The following is an 18,923-nucleotide window of genomic DNA, read 5'->3' on the forward strand; positions in this document are numbered from 1 at the left end:
TTTAATATTCTTGCAAAAGACTTCTTAAATGATCTTAATACATCACTCCAGTTGTGTCTTTGTGTTCCAGTTACATTTAGGACAAATTTCTGTTATTTATTTAGAATATTAATTGTATAATAATACTAGATTATTAAAGTTCGTCGAGACAAACTTTAGGCTGGCTTGAGAAAGTCTGTTGGAAATAGTTTGTTTAATTTAAACAGTTTTAAAAAGTATGAAAAGATGATAGATAGATAGATAGATAGATAGATAGATAGATAGATAGATAGATAGATAGATAGATAGATAGATAGATTAAAGCAGTTTATAGATAGATAGATGGATGGATGGATAGATAGATAGATTAAAGCAGTTTATAGATAGATAGGTAGGTAGATAGATAGATAGATAGATAGATAGATAGATAGATAGATAGATAGATAGATAGATAGATAGATAGATAGATAGATATATAGATAGATAGATTAAAGCAGTGTATAGATAGGTAGATAGATAGACAGATAGATAGAAAGATAGATAGATAGATAGATAGATAGATAGATAGATAGATAGATAGATAGATAGATAAAAGCAGTTTGAAAAAGGATAGATAGATAGTTTTGAGGTCACAAAGTTAGATTTATTATGAAGTCAATGACAGTCTTTTGCAATTAAAGTCTATGGGACAGTTGTTGCTAGGGTGCAGTATCTGGTAGTTAGGGTGTGGCTAGAAAGTTAAAAGCTCATCAGTTATTGGCAGTTTGGTAGTCTGAGTTAAATGAGCTCAGCCACTAGTCTGTAGGACAGTCTGATGCAGAGTTATGAGCTCACAAAGTTTGATCCCATGTTAAGTCAATGAGAGTCTTTTGAATGGAAGTCTATGGGACAGTTTCTAGGGTCCAAAAGTGGTTGCTAGGGCGTGGCCAGAAAGTTAAAAGCTTATCAGTTATTGGCAGTTAGGTAGTCTGAGTTAATTGAGCCCAGTTAGAAGTCTGTGTGACAGTCTGATGCAGAGTTATGAGGTCACAAAGTTTGGTCCAATGTTAAGTCTATGGGATTTTTCCAACGGTCCCGGGATGTTTTTCGGAAAATCGAAAGTCGGATCAGTCGGAAAAGATATGGCATACCGAGTCAGAATAGTTTGGAGGTCTAGTGTGTGTTTGGTGGTCATTAGAGATGCGCGGATGGGCTATTATTTCATCCGCAACCGCATGACAAAATTCATCATCCGTCCGCCATCCATCCACAGTAACATTTTTGACCAATTTTTAAAACCGCACCCGCCCGCCATCTGCTGATTGAGCTCTTTATTTGAATGGCTTATTCCTTTTTATTATTAAATGAATGTTTCTTTATTGATTATTATAGAATAGAGAATGACTTTAATGTAGACATGCAGTTAATCCAAACGTGCAAGTCATTAATTGACAACGCTTTGAAGTGACGCTAAAGATACGAGGACGTGTCTTTTCACTTGATTCGATTCCTCGGCCCTTGAGTCTTTTCCTTGCGTCCTGCCTTCGTAACGTTATACGGTGGGGTGGAAACACGAGGAAAGAAAGCAAGGAAAGGAAACGAGGATGCACAAATAAGAAATGAGAAGCTCCCGAGCTCTCAGAATATCAGCAGTGAACTCTGTCTCCAATCGGCGCACAGGGACAAAAGTAAATAAATAGCCTAAATTAAACGCACTGTACAATACAACTTTTTTATTGTAGCCTAATAGACAACGCATTGACACATAATTTCAACATGCTGCTATTTAGTCTACTACTAAATGCCTATTTCACTTATTTTTTAGTAAATAGATAGAATTATAAGTCATTTACATTAGTTTACATTTGTTATCCATAGCAACCCCAAAAACGTACCTGCTTGCCTTGCACATCTAATTAATGGGCACAGTTTTCGACTATTTTATTTATTTATTTATTTTTTGCTGTGGATGTTATTGAGCTTGTAGAAATCGGAAACAACACCAGTTCTGCGACACAGATGAACCTTTATTGATATCTCTATCAGACAATACCTATTTTATTTGCCAAAAGAAACAACAGGCAGTAAAAAAAATATTAACATAAATATCTTAATGTAGGCATAGGCTATAGTCGCATGCTTTGGCAAACAGTTGAAATTTTTTTTAATAAAAACGTCACAATTAGAAATTAAATTAGAAAAATAGATATGCCATCCCTCTTTAAGCGAACATAAAGTCTGACCAGGCTAAAGTGCATGTATGACAAGTGCCCCAATAACCCATGGACTTAGGATCATCCCCATTCCCCTCAAACCTGCGAGATACTTCGAACATAACGAAATACTACGCCATTAAAGTTGCGACAAAGAAATTCTGGCAAAATAACCTTAGCCTCGAAACGTAAAAGCGAGGCCAACATGTCTAGAATAGAATAGGCTAAACCAATATGAACGTAAAATTATCAGCTGACCGAACTCAAAAATTTATATTGAACATATGTGTAGCCTAAATAACATAGGCTAATTGGTTTAATATGCCTGACCTTAGGTCTAGTTTGATTTTTTCTTGGCACAATGCAGGAATAAAACAGCATCTGTGTCAGGATTCAGACGGGAGCGCCTGCATAGCCACTATAATGCGCCCTGCTGCACTGAAGGAGCGCTCGCTCGCAGCACTTGTTGCTGAAATGCATAGAATTCTCTTGGAAAGGTGCTGTAGTCGTGGGAATGACTGGCCTTATTTCTCCCAAAAGGAAAGTAGATTTTCCTCTGCTGATCCGTCTATACGGAAGTTTGTAGAGGAATACTTCTGTACTTCATCCAGAATTAGTGTATCTGATTCCTCCTCACATTCTGTGAAATCAGTCCTAGACTTTTTCGTTGGTGCGCCAGCTATGCCTATAAAAACAGTACAACCGCCCGTCACCCGCCCGAATTTAATTAAAATATTATTTTTTTGTAACGTCATCCGCCCGATCCGCGGTTTATCCGCGAAGTCCGCGGCTATAACCGCCAACCGCGCATCTCTAGTGGTCATAGCTCGAAAGCTCTAGGAGGAGATATATTTTGAATTTTAGTCTCAGAAGAAGAAGAATAATAAATAAAAATAATAAGTTTAAATAGGATTTCAGTAGTCTGGCTTGTTTCTCAAGCCAGCCTAATTAATCATAATAATTATATACATGAAACAATTGAGATGATTATGCAATACACATATTCTTTCACTCTGTCATTGACTACATATAAATAGAATCAGAAATGTGTCATTATCAGATTCTCTCTTGCATATTCAACATGTAGGGCAGATATATACTGCTGCTCACAATCAGTAATGTTTATTCTCACACAGAAGACTCACATTGTGGACCTAATCTCTCCAATGTCTCTCATCAAAATATTACCTGAATATTAATTTTTACACAAATTCAAAGTCAAACCTCATTCTATCTTTAAAAAGATTAAATTATTGCTTGAATTTGTGGACTTAGTCCAGTGATTATCCATTCTGAATGTTGTCTGGATTTGAATATAACTCTACATTAAATTCATTTGTGCTTATATTGACTTAATATAATATGCAACTCCAAGCAACATTATTACAAAGTTTTTGCTATTTCATCATTTAATTACTGTAATTTTACACAATCTTGATACTCTCCTAACCCTACCCTCAAAAGCAGAAGCTGATCTGGGATCTGGGATGAGTTTATTATACGGAACGCGTCCGTCAGTCAGCATGTAAAGGCTACACTGATTCAGAAATGTGATGATCGACGCACATCTTTAATGGAAGTGAATGCAGACATTTTTATATTCATTTTAACGTGCTTTCAAGCCAAAATAAAGTGAAAGCACAATTCTCTTGAACAGCTCTTGCAGTTCTATCGCATTTGAGATCGCTGTGTACTTTCACTTTTCATAGAAAGATTAACCATAAGTATTGGAAAATGAATCGGGATGATAGCGGGATGTCATTATAAGAGTCACACAGGAAAACTTTGAATATTACGGAGTCCGGATTTGAGAAGCCCTAGCCTAAATCAAGCGCTGAACGCATATTTCTCTGGCTCAGAGCCAAAGCGCAAAACGTTATTTGCGGATATATTGACACCAATATAAACAACAAAACAGTATGTTTTAACATCATACCTACAATATGAATGTACAATTCAAGTAGATAAGCTCTTACCTTTTTTTTTTCTTTCAACATATCGGTAGAAGACAAATTATTGCTGATTTTAAAGACATTATTGTTGTAAACCTAGCCACGTACGCATTGTGTGATTATGGCTATTTCTGGTTACACGTTTAAGGTGATGACGTGCTGCTGCTGCCTGCTGGTATGGTGCGGTGGTGTAAATAAAAGCTAGCATGCAGCCAGAGAGAGTCAAGTCAGAGTAAAAGTTTCCCCAAGTCCGTGACAAGTCCGAGTCCAATCAAAACTGGACTCGAGTCCGAGTCCAAGTTCGAGTACCCCAACACTAGTGTTCACACAATAAGTACATTGTAACAAACTATGAATTCCTGTGTAAATACATATTAGTTGAGGCCACTTAATATAAAGTAGGACCCATTAAAATGACAATACTACCAAGATTTATGTTTCTATTTTAGACCGTGATTGTTTTTATTCCCAAGTCAGTTTTCAAGGAGTTGAATAATTGTATTTCTACGTTTTTATGGGATAAGAAAATTCCTCACATGAGAAAGGAATTCTTGGAAAGAAAGAAGGAAGAGGGTGGATTGGCAATGCCAAATTTCTTTTACTATAGGGTATATGCTAAGCTAGTGTTGTTCCCATACTGATAAACTTCCGGTGACCTGTTATTGTGATTATTATTTTTTTTTATTATTTCCTTTTACAGCATCGATGTTGTAATGTACTTAATGTAATGTAATTAAAATACACTTAAAAAAACTTTGGCATTCATTTAGTTGTTCAAGCGTAAAACAAGACAAAAGGCCTTTTACTCGCATTCACCCATCAGAATCAGCAGGCTAGCGCAGAAGTTCCATTGAATATACTTGGGTAAAATAAAAGCTCATATTATAAAGACATGGCGGGGAAAAATGTCATTTAATGCAGTGCTTCTTGAACAATCTGAGACCCACTTTATATCGGATAACACTCGGCCAGTGGAGATTGCTGATTTCTAAAGAAAGCAGACCTTAAACACGCAGATTTTTGCATTGGCATACAGTTTACCGAAAGCGCTTAACACAGGCTACTGGCAAATTAAAAGTCCTACTAGCATGCTTCGGCATATACCCTATTATTGGATGGCCATTTTACACAAACTGATTATAGAAACACTGTTCTGGCTTTCCAACATCTGTATAATGAGGCCCCACTTTGGTTACTGATGGAACAGCACACGTCTAATCCAGTGTCTTTACGCTCACTACTTTGTGCTTCGATTCCAGTGAGTAAACAATATTCTACAAATAACCCAGTTATTAATGGATCACTCAGATTATGGTCACAATTTAGACTTCACTTTAATAATAAACAAGCATTGCCTTCTGCTCCTATTTTGTTCAATCCGATATTGCCTCCCTCTTATAGATTTAGCATTCGAATTCTGGTCTAGGAAGGGAGTTAACTGTGTAAAGGACCTGTTAAAAGATGGCATATTTATCTCATTTCAACAGTTAATTATTTTTTAGGTACCTTAAGGTCTGTAGTTCCATTAAAAAAACACTTCTCTCCTTCACTGAACCAACCAGAATCATGCTGGATAGATGAATTGGTAAACATGGACTCATATCAAAGAGGTATGATGTCTATGTTTTTTTTTTTTTTTTTTTTTTTTTGAAGTGATCCAAAGAACTGCCTCCTTTTCCCTAAATTGTATAAAGCAAAAATGGAAAGACAAACTGGGACTAGAAATATCAGATACAGCCTGGCAATATGCCATAGAACTGGTACACTCAACTTCTGTATGTATTAGACATGGTCTTTTTTTCAGTTTAAGGTGCTTCATAGGCTTCACCTTTCTAGGAGCAAGCTGGCAGAAATGTATCCAGGGTCAGATTCATCTTGCCCCAGATGTGGTTTGGAGCCAGCAGATCTGATGTTCTGGGGATTCCCTAAATTACATACATTTTTGGGCCAATATTTTTAGATCATTTTCATCTATATGTAATAAAGATATGGATCCTAATCCTTTGACCTCAGTTTTTGGTACAGGGCCAGAAGAAATGTACCTGTCAACAAATCACATAAAAATCATTGCCTTTTCTTCTTTATTGGCCAGACGCCTGATTCTTCTCAGGTGGAAAAAAACAAACCCACCATCCCACAAACATTGAATTTTAAAAGTGTTATCACATTTTAAACTCGAGCACCATGAGTACACCATCCGAGGCTCTACAAAAAAGTTTTATGAGGTTAGGCAGCCTTTTCTATTCTAGATTAAATGCTCAGGGGTTATTATATCCTAGGTGAGAGTTTATCCCTAATTTCCTAATTTGTTTAATCTATTTTTATTTATTTAAATTTTTCCCTTTTTCTTTATGGGGTATGAGTATGTCTGTAGCTATGTATTATGTTAATGTGTTGTTCAATATGTGTGTTGTGGAAAAATTGAAGACTTTTGAAAAATCTATAAAAATATTTGAATACTAAAAATGTAAGCAGAACTAAATAGATTTTAGAATGAGTACACAGCAAATTCATCAGAGTTAAATTCTCGGTGTTGAAGCATTTCAGAGTAAAGTGTTGACGTTAAAGAGTTAGATTTTGATAAATGAATATAATAAGAGTTAGAATTGATTTTATTCAGTGCGAAATCAAGGAGTTATCTTTTTTACACTTGGTGGTGTTATTTCCAACATCCGGGAATTCATGCAGCCCCAGTCACTGAAGAATTTTCCAGACGCCATTTTCCATCTGAAGTTTAGAACAGCAACTGGTGAGTCAAACTACCTAAATGTTGGTATTTTACTGACTTTCTTTAAGGAAATTCAGTTGTAAACATATTGTTAAGTTAATAACTTTAGAATGTAGTGACAATTTTAAACTTCTGCGGTTCATTCATGGTCGTTTGTGTATCTAGCTTAACTGCATTACTATTGACTTCTTTTCAAGAATGTTTTTATATATGCTAACGCATACATAGTGCATAAAAACATCAAATGTACATGTTCAACACATTTCTGTCACGCTTAATGCCATTTTGTGCGTTGTTACCCATCTGTAAAATAAAATCGACACTTCTCCTTTAACTCGAAGCAAACTAGCGAGGGAATCCCCGGAGCAGCCTAGCCTACTCTGCCCGGATGCTAACGGCAACACAGGACGGTTTCCATAAGCTCTGGAGAGTTTCTAAAACATATCTGGTGAGTAAATGAACATATGCTTACTTGTAAAAGGCTTCCTGACTAAAACATATGATTGTTTGTTATCCGTGTATGTTAATTTGGTTATTTTAAACACCGCAGCCCTTTTAAACTGGTTCATTCGTGGCCGTCCATATACCGTTAGTCCATAGACTCGCGTGACAACGTACGCTTGAATTATATTAAGTGTTGACAACCATTAAAGTCGGAATGTTAACATTAATGTCTTTAAATGACCGCGTTTGCACTTTCTCAGACATTTGACGTTACAGAAGTCTCCCAGAAGTTGCGGGACTAACGTTAACGTTATCCCGCAAATGCACAGAGACTCCCAGATGCCCAAGTAGATGCCCGCAAATGAATGATAATCTCCCGGAAATCGCGCGTCTCCCGCCCGGTCATTAAACACTTTGCACACCCCTCTCCACCGCATCCCTCCCAGCTCTTTAGGTACGTCGCGCGCAACTCATCGCATTGCTCTTTAGGTACTCACTCCCGCTACCTCCCGCAAATCAACTCTGTATCCCCCGAAAATGACTTTTCCCAACTCGGGATGTCTGACGTTAGTAAGTTAGGCTATTTCTGTAGTCAGGAACATCTTAGTCAAGCTTTTTCTCCCGCATGATATTGTGCTTAAAACTAGGCTAAACTTAACATGTACTGTACACAACATTTCCGTTTTATTAAAGACAATTTAGTACGTTGTAAACAGCCACATGTCTGTAAAATTAATCAACTGATTCATATTTGAGCAGCCTAATGATGATACAGGTTTGATTTGTAGATTTATTATCAATAATCAACATCTGAATTAAAATATATCTGAAAAAGTGTGAGGCATACTTTGTGATGTTCATCTCTCTTTTTTATCTGAAGGTTATGCATGTGTTAGATACTAATGTTTTGTTGTTTTTTAACAGCCACAGTTCTCTATACAATAACACAAGACCCTGTGACGGTGGCTGATTAGAGACGGATGGTGTATTTCCAGAGTTGGTGAAATGACCAAGCACACCTTCTTAGTCATGTGTGGTGATGAAGGTATGTTTGATAAAGTTCTGTATTTGTTTCACAATAAGCTGAGAGGGTATTAGAGCATTAGAGAATAACAAATGACATGAAGGTGATAAGTTTTGTATTGTGGGTGAACTGTTACTTAAATAATGTTTTGCTCTTTGCCTTGCACTTTTCCTCTTCTGCTTATCCTAATATTTTAGATTATATTTGGACCTGAAACATCTGCTAGACTCCAGGAAAGGTGGCGTCAATACTGGTCCTGAAAGGGCCTAACAAGTTGAATCTGGTAAAGAAACACGCACGCACGCACACACACGCACACGCTTACAGAAAACTTTAAGTTTATGAATATATTTTACACTGTGGCCAATATTTTGGGGAAGTCAGCATCACTAAATGATATAAAAGATTTTAAGCTCCTCTAAATTTTGCTCCAAGTGTTGTGTTAAATTCAGGATTCTGGACAGACAGCTGCCTGTTTTTCTAGTTCTAGTCATAGTGGTTAACCTAATTATTTTTGGAGATCCAACAGTGATGTATGTGTTTTTTTTCTACTTTTCCATATCCTGTCACCTCAACCAGCTGGGAGAGTCAAGTTGTGGATCATCATGAAGATTTTCAAAAGGTGAGTTTAGATTTCTTGAATGTTTTATTTACTTTAAATGTTCTTTTAAATATATCATAGAATTTGATTGCAATTTGTTTTCAAACATTTATCTTAGTCATGCTGGAGTCTTGAAGAGTTCTTAGAAGAGCATCACCCTATATCCGTGCATCAGGAACCACCAGACGAGCGATCAGCAGCTACTACTGTACATCGTCATGGATAAAAAGGTCATCCTGTGGCAGGGAAGCACTTCATTCACAGGACATGCTTGATGAGATTTCCTAGCTCCAGTTTGTTTACACACAAGTTTCCAGCATTTATACCTTCATTTAAACTGCTGTGTTTGATATGGAGGACCAAGGAAACACCAGAAATGAAAGATTTGCACGTCAAGTTGTCTGAAATGTAATTTCAGAAGAAAACTATGCGTTCAGAAGAAAACTATGAGTGACGATACTGTATATTGAACTTTCAAATTGCTCTGATGAAACATCAAGTTTGGACCAAAGGACTAAAACAGCCTTTTTGAGCACTGGTCATACATATTTTGTTGATACTGTCTGTACTAATAAAACATTTAAAGCATATTTGACATTGTTGCATTTTAAAAACTGAATGAATTGTTGAAGTGGTGAATGTTTTCAAATAAAATGTTTTTTTATTTTGTAATTTACAGTCTATTTGAGTTTTTTACCATATTTACACTCAAGAGAGTTGAATAAAATAATATATTACACCAGGCGGTGTTAAATATAGTTACATTTTTTAACTCTGCCCAGAGTTAAAATTAACCCTAACTTCGGTGTCAATATGCCAACCCTTTTGAAAGTGTTGATTTAACTCTGTTTTGAGTGGACCCCATGAGACACTTTCAAAGTGTTGAAATTAACACCCATAGAGTTGTTTTGGGTCCCCATATTTTGCTGTGTAATAATCCCATTAATTTAGTGACAGTACATGTCCCTGTCGAAGGTCTGTGAATTTAGGATAATTATTCATTAAAGCAGGGATTCCCAAACGTTTTTTGTTTCGGGACCCACCTAGGCAAGTAATTCATTCTTAAGACCCACCATAATATTTTAATATGGAAAATTGGGTAAAAAAAAAATCCATTCAAAGCGGTCAAAAATATATGGCAGTGGCTTTTTGAATTTTTGCTATTTGAAATGCACAAAATGAGGCTCGAAGTGCTTTTTTTGGAATGCTGGCTGTAACTGTGATCTTTTTTTTTTGTTGTTGAAAAAGATACACTTCTTTTTTTTAAAGAGAATATGATCAACCTTTGATCAAGCCCCTTTGTTAATGTTAGAATGCAAAGATGTAAAATGAAAGCATTCGACTACTTTATTAACTGTTTGTGCTTATTTAAGAGAAAATTAGTAGTGACCCTCTCAAGGTAGGCGTTGCAGATTTGCAACAGTTAAAAATTAACCACCTTATTACTCCAGATACATATTTTATGAGTTTTTCTACTCAGAAGTACCACTGCAGGACTTGGTTGTCCATATGCAACCAACAGTTTCCCCACTTGCACACCAGATGACACAAAAGACAAAAACTGTTTCTTGGAGTACCACATGACAAAGTGACTTGGAAACAATGAGGATTTGAGATATTGGATTTAGATCCCATATTGTTTTTGTTGTTGTTCTGCCACTAAAAAAGCAATTTGTTACATTGTTTGAAAAGTTGTATATAAAAAGTTATTGTTCATATCATATTCAGTCGACAGTGTCTTATTACCACACTGGGCCAATGTTGCAAATCTGCAACATCTCAGAACGCCTTGCATGTGAAAGTCTCTCTAAAAAAAGTCAGGATTCTATTGTACTACCCCATATGATAATTTTACCCAAATATCAGATTTTTCCTGTCTCTAAAACTTCATTTGAGCCTGAGAGGGTTAAAATGAAACACGCAGGACGAAGCAAAAAAATAAATAAAAAGACGGAGTTCTACCAGCTAAACGCAGATTGCAAGGGCTCAAACGGAGCAGTGCTCTTAATGTCGAGCGAAACATAACCAGCTTTGTCTTTTTGTAGGAAACACACTTTAGATATTTTTAGGGTAAGGGGTTTTTAAGTTATTGCCATCAATCGTACTGGTTTTGATTCACCGCAATGTAAATATAGCTGCAGCTATGTGACGTTGCGCGACCCACATTTGTTCACTGTGCGACACACTAGTGGGTCGCAACCCACAGTTTGAAAACCCCTGCATTAAAGGACAAGCCATTTTCCTTTGTGACTTTGTTCTTTGTGTGACTGAAATGTAGGCAATAGCTCTTTCTATCCAAAAATGTGAATTAAATTTATTTGCAAAACTGGAATATCGCATAAAAAATATGCAAATACATCAGAGTTTCCGGGCGACGAGGTGGCGCAGGTAGTTTAAGCCTGGACTGGGTCAGTTGGCAATTCTGTGTGGAGTTTGCATGTTCTCCCCGCGCTCATGTAGGCTTCCTCCAAGTGCTTCGGTTTCCCCCACAAGTTCAAAAACATGCTGTATAGGTGAATTTGTTAAGCTAAATTGTCCATAGTGTATGAGGGTGAATGGATGTTTCCCAGTGATGGGTTGCAGCTGGAATGGCATCCACTGCATATAAACGGCCTGGGTAAGTTGGCGGTTCATTCCGCTGTGACGACCCCTTATTATTAAAGGGACTAAGCCAAAAAGAAAATGAATGAAAGAATCAGTGTTTCCATTTAATGAATCAAAGAGATTAAACTAGTCACTTCCTGATTAACTGACGCCAAATCTCAACAGTAAAAACAGAATTTACTGCGGTAGGAAAAGCTACATGAATCTTTTCTGTTTAATAAATGACTTTCACCTCAGAGGACAATGTCGGCACACAATGAACACATGGTGAAGATTTAGTCCATGTTTTTTCTAGGCCTACATTTCAAAAGTTATGTGCATCATGATGTTTCCATCAACTGATGTTTTAATGCTCATAGCCTATCCAAAATGCATATAAAAATAGGTGGCTGGAAATGTAAGGCTAAGCGAGAAATACCGCTTCATCTTTTTAAAAAAGAAAAGGAGACCAATAGAAACTCAAAACTGAGTTTAAAGAATAAAACCTGTTGACCAGGTTAGGTTCACAGAGTACGTTACCAAGTTACCTCTCTTTCAGAAACAGGCTTGACTTACCCTGCTTTCTCGAATTTCACAAACTTGTCATTTTGAAACGCAAAACCAAGAGTTTCTCTCATTTCGGGGTTAAAATGCCATGAGTTTTCACTCAACCTCCTTTCTGAAATGGGGCCCTGATCTCATTTGCTATTGTTTTAGAGCTTCAGTTGCCAATTGGAGAAATGACCAGGACTAATAAACGGCTACTTTCTCCACAAACAAATGTGTTCATGACTATACATACAAAGAAAAATAATAAAATTAGAAAATAAGACTTTGCAACAGAGGCGAAGCAGTGGCACAGTAGGTAGTGCTGTCGTCCCACAGCAAGAAGGTCAATGGTTCGAGCCTCTGCTCAGTTGGCGTTTCTGTGTGGAGTTAGCATGTTCTCCCTGCCTTCGCATGGGTTTCCTCCGGGTGCTCCAGTTTCCCCAACAGTCCAAAGACATGCGGTACAGGTGAATTGGGTAGACTAAATTGTCCGTATTATATGGGTGTGTGTATGATTGAGTGTGTGGATGTTTCCCAGGGATGGGTTGCGGCGGGAAGGGCATCCGCTGCGTAAAAACTTGCTGGATAAGTTGGCGGTTCATTCTGCTGTGGCGACCCCGAGTTAATAAAGGGACTAAGCCGACGAGAAAATGAATAAATGAATGACTTTGCAACATCAAGCAGCATTAAGCATGGGCCATGTGATGGGCCAGTGTGGTGTATGTTTTGTTAATTTAGTTTTGTTTTGCGTTTAAGTTACCGTGCTGCAGTGACGATGAGGAACGGAGTTTCTGGATGTAGTCCGACAAACTAAAGGGCCGACGTGCCGCCAACTGCCGTCTATTGGTTCCGCCAGCCGACACCATTGGCTTAATGGCTTGGAGGGAGAGCTGATCTTTAGTTTAAGTTCATTAATGATTTGCAGTGTTTGTTCAGATTCATATTTAGTTTTGCTTCATTTAGAATTTATTTAACTAATATTTAGATTTGTATTTAGATATTTGACTTAGTTTATTGTTGTTGTAAATTGTCTGTTTTTGGTATAAATGTGGTCTGTATTGTCATTTCAAGGAGTTCTGTTTTTGGTTTAGTCATGATTAGTTTGGTTTGAACTCAGTTTTGTTTTCTTTGTTTAGTTTATTGATTTTTCAATTGATTTAATTGTTTCATTTATTTATTTTTTGAGTTTTTGTGAAGTATTTTGACTTTATTAAAAGTAATTATTTTGGAAATCTACTTTTTGTATGCCCCTTACTATATGTGCTGGCTCGGTCCCTCACAGACCAGTATAAGATTCTGACGGTGTGATAAACTTGACTAAAAATATCATGATTTCTCAGTACTGTGATTACCATTTATAAATATATTCTTTTTAAATGTCTGGTTAAAAAACCTAAACTTTTTTTCCCTTTAAACATAATATATTTTCAGTATTTTGAAGCAGTAAACATGTCAGGCTTAATAATTCAAATTATTATTTTTTTTACTATTTAAAACAGCATCTTTGGATATATTTTCTCCTGGAGACACTGTTGTCCTGAAAATATTCAAACAAAATGTAAAAAAAGTAGGGATGGTACAGCAGAAATAATGGTTTTAAAACTTTTTTTAAACCGCGGTATACCTTAAAAACTGTCATTGTCCTATGCCTAATGCCGTCCAATGGCGGCACCTGCTGGTACGTGAAGAATATGGTCAATACTGACAAACTTTACACTCAAATCTCTGCATATCATCAGCATGCTGTAATCCATTTCTTAAGCAGCAAAAGTCTTTTTTAGACTAGTTTGTTGGCCAGTTGTACTCAGTGCAATGCTAAACGTTATTGTTCCACTATAAATTGTTAGTTTTGCTTCATGTCGTCCCTCAACAACATCATATAGTTTAGAATACTGTACAATGTTTTATAACAGTTAATTATTTTAGTGTCCATTTCATTCAGCATATTTAATATTGGGGGCATCCAAGCTTTCTGACATAAAGAAATTTTTCAAATGGCCCAGATGGAAAATATTTTAATTTGCCCTATAAAAAAATATATTTGTATTTAATAATACAATAATAAATGAATAATGAAAAAAAAACAATATTTTAGATATTTCTTAACAAAAGCTCTAATTGTATTGTTTTGTAATTGTTTTTCAAAATAACTTTTAAAAAAATTATTTTAAAAAAATTACAAATATTTTGAAAAGTTTTAAAAACTATAATAAAATAAATCTATGCAAGTCGATATCCTCAGCAGTAAATACATGGAGCTTATTTAAACAAAAGTTATTGTGAGGAAATTAATTAAACTATTATGATAAATGGAGTTAAAATGACCTTTTTGACTAAAAAGTTTAAAGCTTTATTGAGATGGATTGTTGGTGATTGTATATGTTTTGGACAGGCTGAGTAGCAAAACATGAATAGAGGAAAATGTAGACTTGTTAAAAAAAATTAAAATAAAGACCTACAACACAATACTTTAGTAAATGTAAGACTTTTTAAGGCCTAAAATTTTGATTTTGGAATTTAAGACATTTTAAGACCCCACAGAAATCCTGTTTAAACACAATAGCCCTGGTAATTAGGTATTATAATAATGATGTAATTCTAACAGTTTAAACCCATAAAGAAGTTGATGAAAAAAGGGAATTGTGATCAATGTGACATGCAAATGGAAAGTACTAAGCCAACACTATCACTGTAATAGCAGATATCTTCTATGTGAAGACTGTAGGTCAAATATCGTCAGCTCAGTTATTCATTCATTCATTCATTTTCTTGTCAGCTTAGTCCCTTTAATATTCCGGATGCCCTTCCAGCCGCAACCTATCTCTGGGAAACATCCACACACACATTCACACACACACATACACTACGGACAATTTAGCCTACCCAATTCACCTGTACCACATGTCTTAGGACTGTGGGGGAAACAGGAGCACCCGGAGGAAATCCGCGAGAAGGCAGGGAGAACATGCAAACTCCACACAGAAACGCCAGCTGAGCTGAGGTTCAAACCAGCGACCTTCTTGCTGTGAGGCGACAGCACTACCTACTGCGCCACTGCCTCGCCCTCATCTCAGTTAAACTTTTTTAATTTATTGTTTTTATTTATTTATTTTATATATTGCCAGTGCTCAAGGACGCTTTACCAACAGTAGAAGAACATGGAAAGCAATAACCTTAAGAAGGTAGAGAAAATGGGAGACTAATAATAAATAAAATAATGACAAAAGACACGAGAACAAGTGAAAAGAAAGAAACTCATTCCTGTCTTTCAATGAGTGCTTATGTGCATTTAGGAGAACTAGGCAGCACACTTAGGGCTGCAAGATGGATTTAATTATAGAGGTAAAGTTGGCTTTATATTCGCACATTCAAACTTTCCCCTTAATAATATAATTTAATAAAATTATTTTTGCAAACTCTAAATAGCGAAATCAAATTAGCAGTCAATGACTATCAAAGTACAACATTGTTCACAGTCAAATGCTGTGATTTCAAATCATACTTGCATGCTATTTCCGATCAAATATTCAAAGTAACATAGTAAACAATATAGAGACTCCTAAATGAACGAATGTGTAAAACCAACTTTACCTCTATATGACTGAGTTGGTCTTTGAGAATGAAAACTAACCTGTTTGTTCCTGCAGATCTTCATTTTTGACTGAGAATGTCTCTTCGATTTTCACATCTTCACTCTCCTCTTTAATAAACGCCATCTTTATAACAGTGTGGAGATCAGTCGCTTCGGCAGTTTTTCTCTGTGTTTGGACACTTTATCCTGTTTAAAACGAATAAAACAATAAAAATGCCCTGTTTAAAAATAGAGGTAAAGTTGGTTTTATATTTACACATTCGGACTTTCCCCTTAATAATATAATTTCATAAAAGTATTATTTGCAAAATCTAAATAGTGAAATCATATAAGCAGCCAATGACTATCAAAGTACAACATTGTTCACAGTCAAATAAACAGTGTTAATGTTGTTTTCAAGTCACACTTGCATGCTAATTCCACTCCAATATTCAAAGTAACATGGTAAACAATATATAGACTTCTAAATGAACGAATGTGTGAATATAAAACCAACTTTACCTCTATTGTTTAAAATAGATAAAACAATGAACAGAAACAAAATAACTTCTCTTCAACACTTCAACGGTTTCTTTACATGAGAGTAATTAACAAAACGTTTCTTTAAAACACTTATTACACACTTTTCTGTTACTTTATTCAAACAATAGCCCTCGGTTACTGAGAATATAATAGTACTACGTTGAATAAAGGATTAAAATATTTCCAACAACAGGAACATAATTTAGCATCGTATAACAAACTAAAACCTTCGAACTTTAACTTTAAATCGGTTTATATATCTGTAAACATTTGAAAACAAACCTTTCTCCAGTTGAATCACGGCGCTGAAGCGGCGCCGCCTGATGACGTCACACGCCACGCCAAAATAAAAGTCTTTTCTTGTTTAGCTTTTTTGCCACTTACTTTTGCAGTCATGACTTATTGATATATTTATCCCATGGTTTTTACTTTACACTATATCTGCTTTCTCTCACACAAACCTTAAATCTAAACATTTTCTTAACTTTTTTAATCCACTTATGATGACTTGTATGTCTGCAACACATTACTTCCTATCTGAGTTTTCCCAGAGATGGGTTATGGCTGGAAGGGCATCCGCTGCGTAAAAACTTGCTGGATAAGTTGGTGGTTCATTCCGCTGTGGCGACCCCAGATTAATAAAGGGACTAAGCTGACAAGAAAATGAATAAATAATATCTGAGTCCAAATCTCATCCTTATAATTATAACCTCTTCTTTTTTATTTCTACAACATCATAGGCCTATAGAGTTTTCTTTTTTCCACATGAATTGTCGTCTCTTATTATCTGTGTTCCACGTTTCCTGCCATTCTTTAGCAATATCTTCAGTAATAATATTTAATTTACCTTTACTTACAGAAGCATTAAAGGGATAGTTCACATAAAAATCACAATTCTGTCATTTACTCATCCTTTACTTGAGCCAAACCTGTTTGAGTTTCGTCTGCTGAATGCAAATGAAGAGAATACGGAGGCAAAAACAGACATGGTTCAGCTGTTCTCATTTTGGACCTGGCTGCTTTTTTTAACATTTTCTTGCACACAAAATGTTCTTGGAACTCGATTACAATTGAACCACTAAAGTCACGTCACATGTTTTAAAAATGTTTTTGGTTCCTTTTCTGGACTTTGAGCATCTCTGGACTCTTGCTGTCTATGACAGATGAAGGAGCTCTCTGACTTCATCTAAAGTGTCTTCATTTGAGTTCTGAAGATGAGCAAAGTTCTCAGGGGATTAAACAACAGGTAGAAGGACAATCCTACACCTACGTGGGCAGGAACCAAAATGAAATATACAGATTTGCCCATCATTTTAATATAATATGTCTTACAGAGTATGTGAACTCTATTAATTACTGCAAAATATCAGAATGTTATTTCGCATTACGTCCATATAGGAGTGATTCAATCTTTCAACACTTAGTCTTAGTGGATAATATAAATTAAACAAAATTGTATTAATGTTTGATCAACTTCAAATACTGAAAGTCTTTGTATGTGAGAGAGATAGCAGATGTTGTGTGAGGTGGAAAATCTTTGTATGTGAGAGAGATAGCAGATGTTGTGTGAGGTGGAAAATGAAGGAGAAATGTATTATGTCATGACTGCAACAGTGAGTGGCAAAAAATACTGAAAAAAAAAAGACTTTGCCAACAGATTAAAAACAAATCTTGATTCTATTATTTCTGAAACTCAGTCTGGGTTTATAAAAGGCCGCCATGTTTCTAATAACATAACATTAGTTTTGGATTTGCTTGAATATGCTGATTCTATTCATTCAGATGGTCTTATTCTTTTTCTTGATTTTTATAAAGCCTTTGATACGGTTGAGCACCAGTTTCTGTTTAAAGCATTGAGGTTTTTTGGATTTGGGGAAACTTTTGTTAACACTATGGCAATGTTTTATAAAGGAATCAATAGTTCAGTGATTGTTCATTTTAATACTTCTAATGGATTTGATATTTTGTGTGGTATTAGGCAGGACTGTCCAATCTCTTCCTTTTCATTTTTATTAGTTTTTATTAGTTCTTAAGCATTGTGCAAAATCAAGATTTGAAAGAAATTTCTGTTTTTGAAAGGGAGATTAAGATTTCACAATTGGCAGATGACACCACTTTATTTCTAAAAGATGACTCAAATGTATCAAAGGCTTTAAATTTAATTTCTGACATGTCAAGTGTTTCTGGTCTAAAGCTGAATATCTCCAAATGTGAGATAATGCCTGTTCATAATTTGAGGTAGGAATATATAGAAGATATCCTTGTTAAATCCACAATGAAATGGTTATTTATTTATGTTATTAAAAATCTTTTAGTGAGACAGCACTTGAATTTTTTTTTTTTTTTTTTTTTTTTTTTTTTTTTTTTGTCTAGGATCAGCAAAACTAAAAATATTCTTAATTCCTGGCTACAATGGGACCTGTCATTATATGGAAGAGGGTCTTTCTCATTTTGTATATCCGACTTTATCTTTATTTGTTGAAAACAAAGTGGCCAAAGAAATTAATACTGTTTTCTTGAAATTTATCTAGAAGAACAAACCTCTTAAATTAAAAAAGGAAGTTCTCTTTTTAATAGTAAAGCAGAGGGGGTGTAAATTTATTAGATTTTTCTGACACCATATACATTTTTAAAATTAGTTGGATAAAGAGATGCCTAACCAATCCAACGTCTTTTTTTTTTTATTCCCAACTACTTTTTTTTGACAAAATCTGTAGTCTTTTGTTTCTTCTTAAATTTAATTATCTTCCCTACAAG

At 35.5% G+C, this 18,923-nt stretch overlaps 2 protein-coding genes and 1 long non-coding RNA gene across 6 annotated transcripts in view; 1 reads left to right on the forward strand and 2 right to left on the reverse strand.

Annotated features, from left to right (window-relative positions):
- The window catches only part of LOC148681922 (uncharacterized), a 31,869-nt gene extending 15,360 nt beyond the window's left edge, over positions 1-16,509 (reverse strand). Inside the window, exons 1-2 of one of the 2 annotated variants that reach the window (XM_088650333.1) lie at positions 16,449-16,509; positions 15,684-15,830 (exon numbers count right to left, since the gene is read on the reverse strand). In XM_088650333.1, the coding sequence (XP_088506459.1) occupies positions 15,684-15,768 (85 nt within the window). In that variant the 5' untranslated portion in view covers positions 15,769-15,830; positions 16,449-16,509. Of the gene's footprint in view, positions 1-15,683; positions 15,863-16,145 lie in introns of both variants that reach the window. The other variant, XM_088650334.1, reaches the window with a different exon arrangement.
- LOC141375011 (zinc finger protein) overlaps positions 1-18,923 on the reverse strand; it is a 254,575-nt gene that overhangs the window by 166,891 nt on the left and 68,761 nt on the right. The window lies entirely within an intron of this gene.
- LOC148681926 (uncharacterized) lies at positions 6,813-17,426 on the forward strand. Its single transcript, XR_015942819.1, has 6 exons — positions 6,813-6,872; positions 7,193-7,299; positions 8,220-8,602; positions 8,899-8,941; positions 9,039-15,878; positions 16,164-17,426. It is a non-coding gene; the product is annotated as an uncharacterized LOC148681926 (long non-coding RNA).

Source organism: Danio rerio, chromosome 4 (genome assembly GCF_052040795.2).
Source record: "Danio rerio strain M-AB ecotype USA chromosome 4, GRCz13ab, whole genome shotgun sequence".
NCBI lineage: Eukaryota > Metazoa > Chordata > Actinopteri > Cypriniformes > Danionidae > Danio > Danio rerio.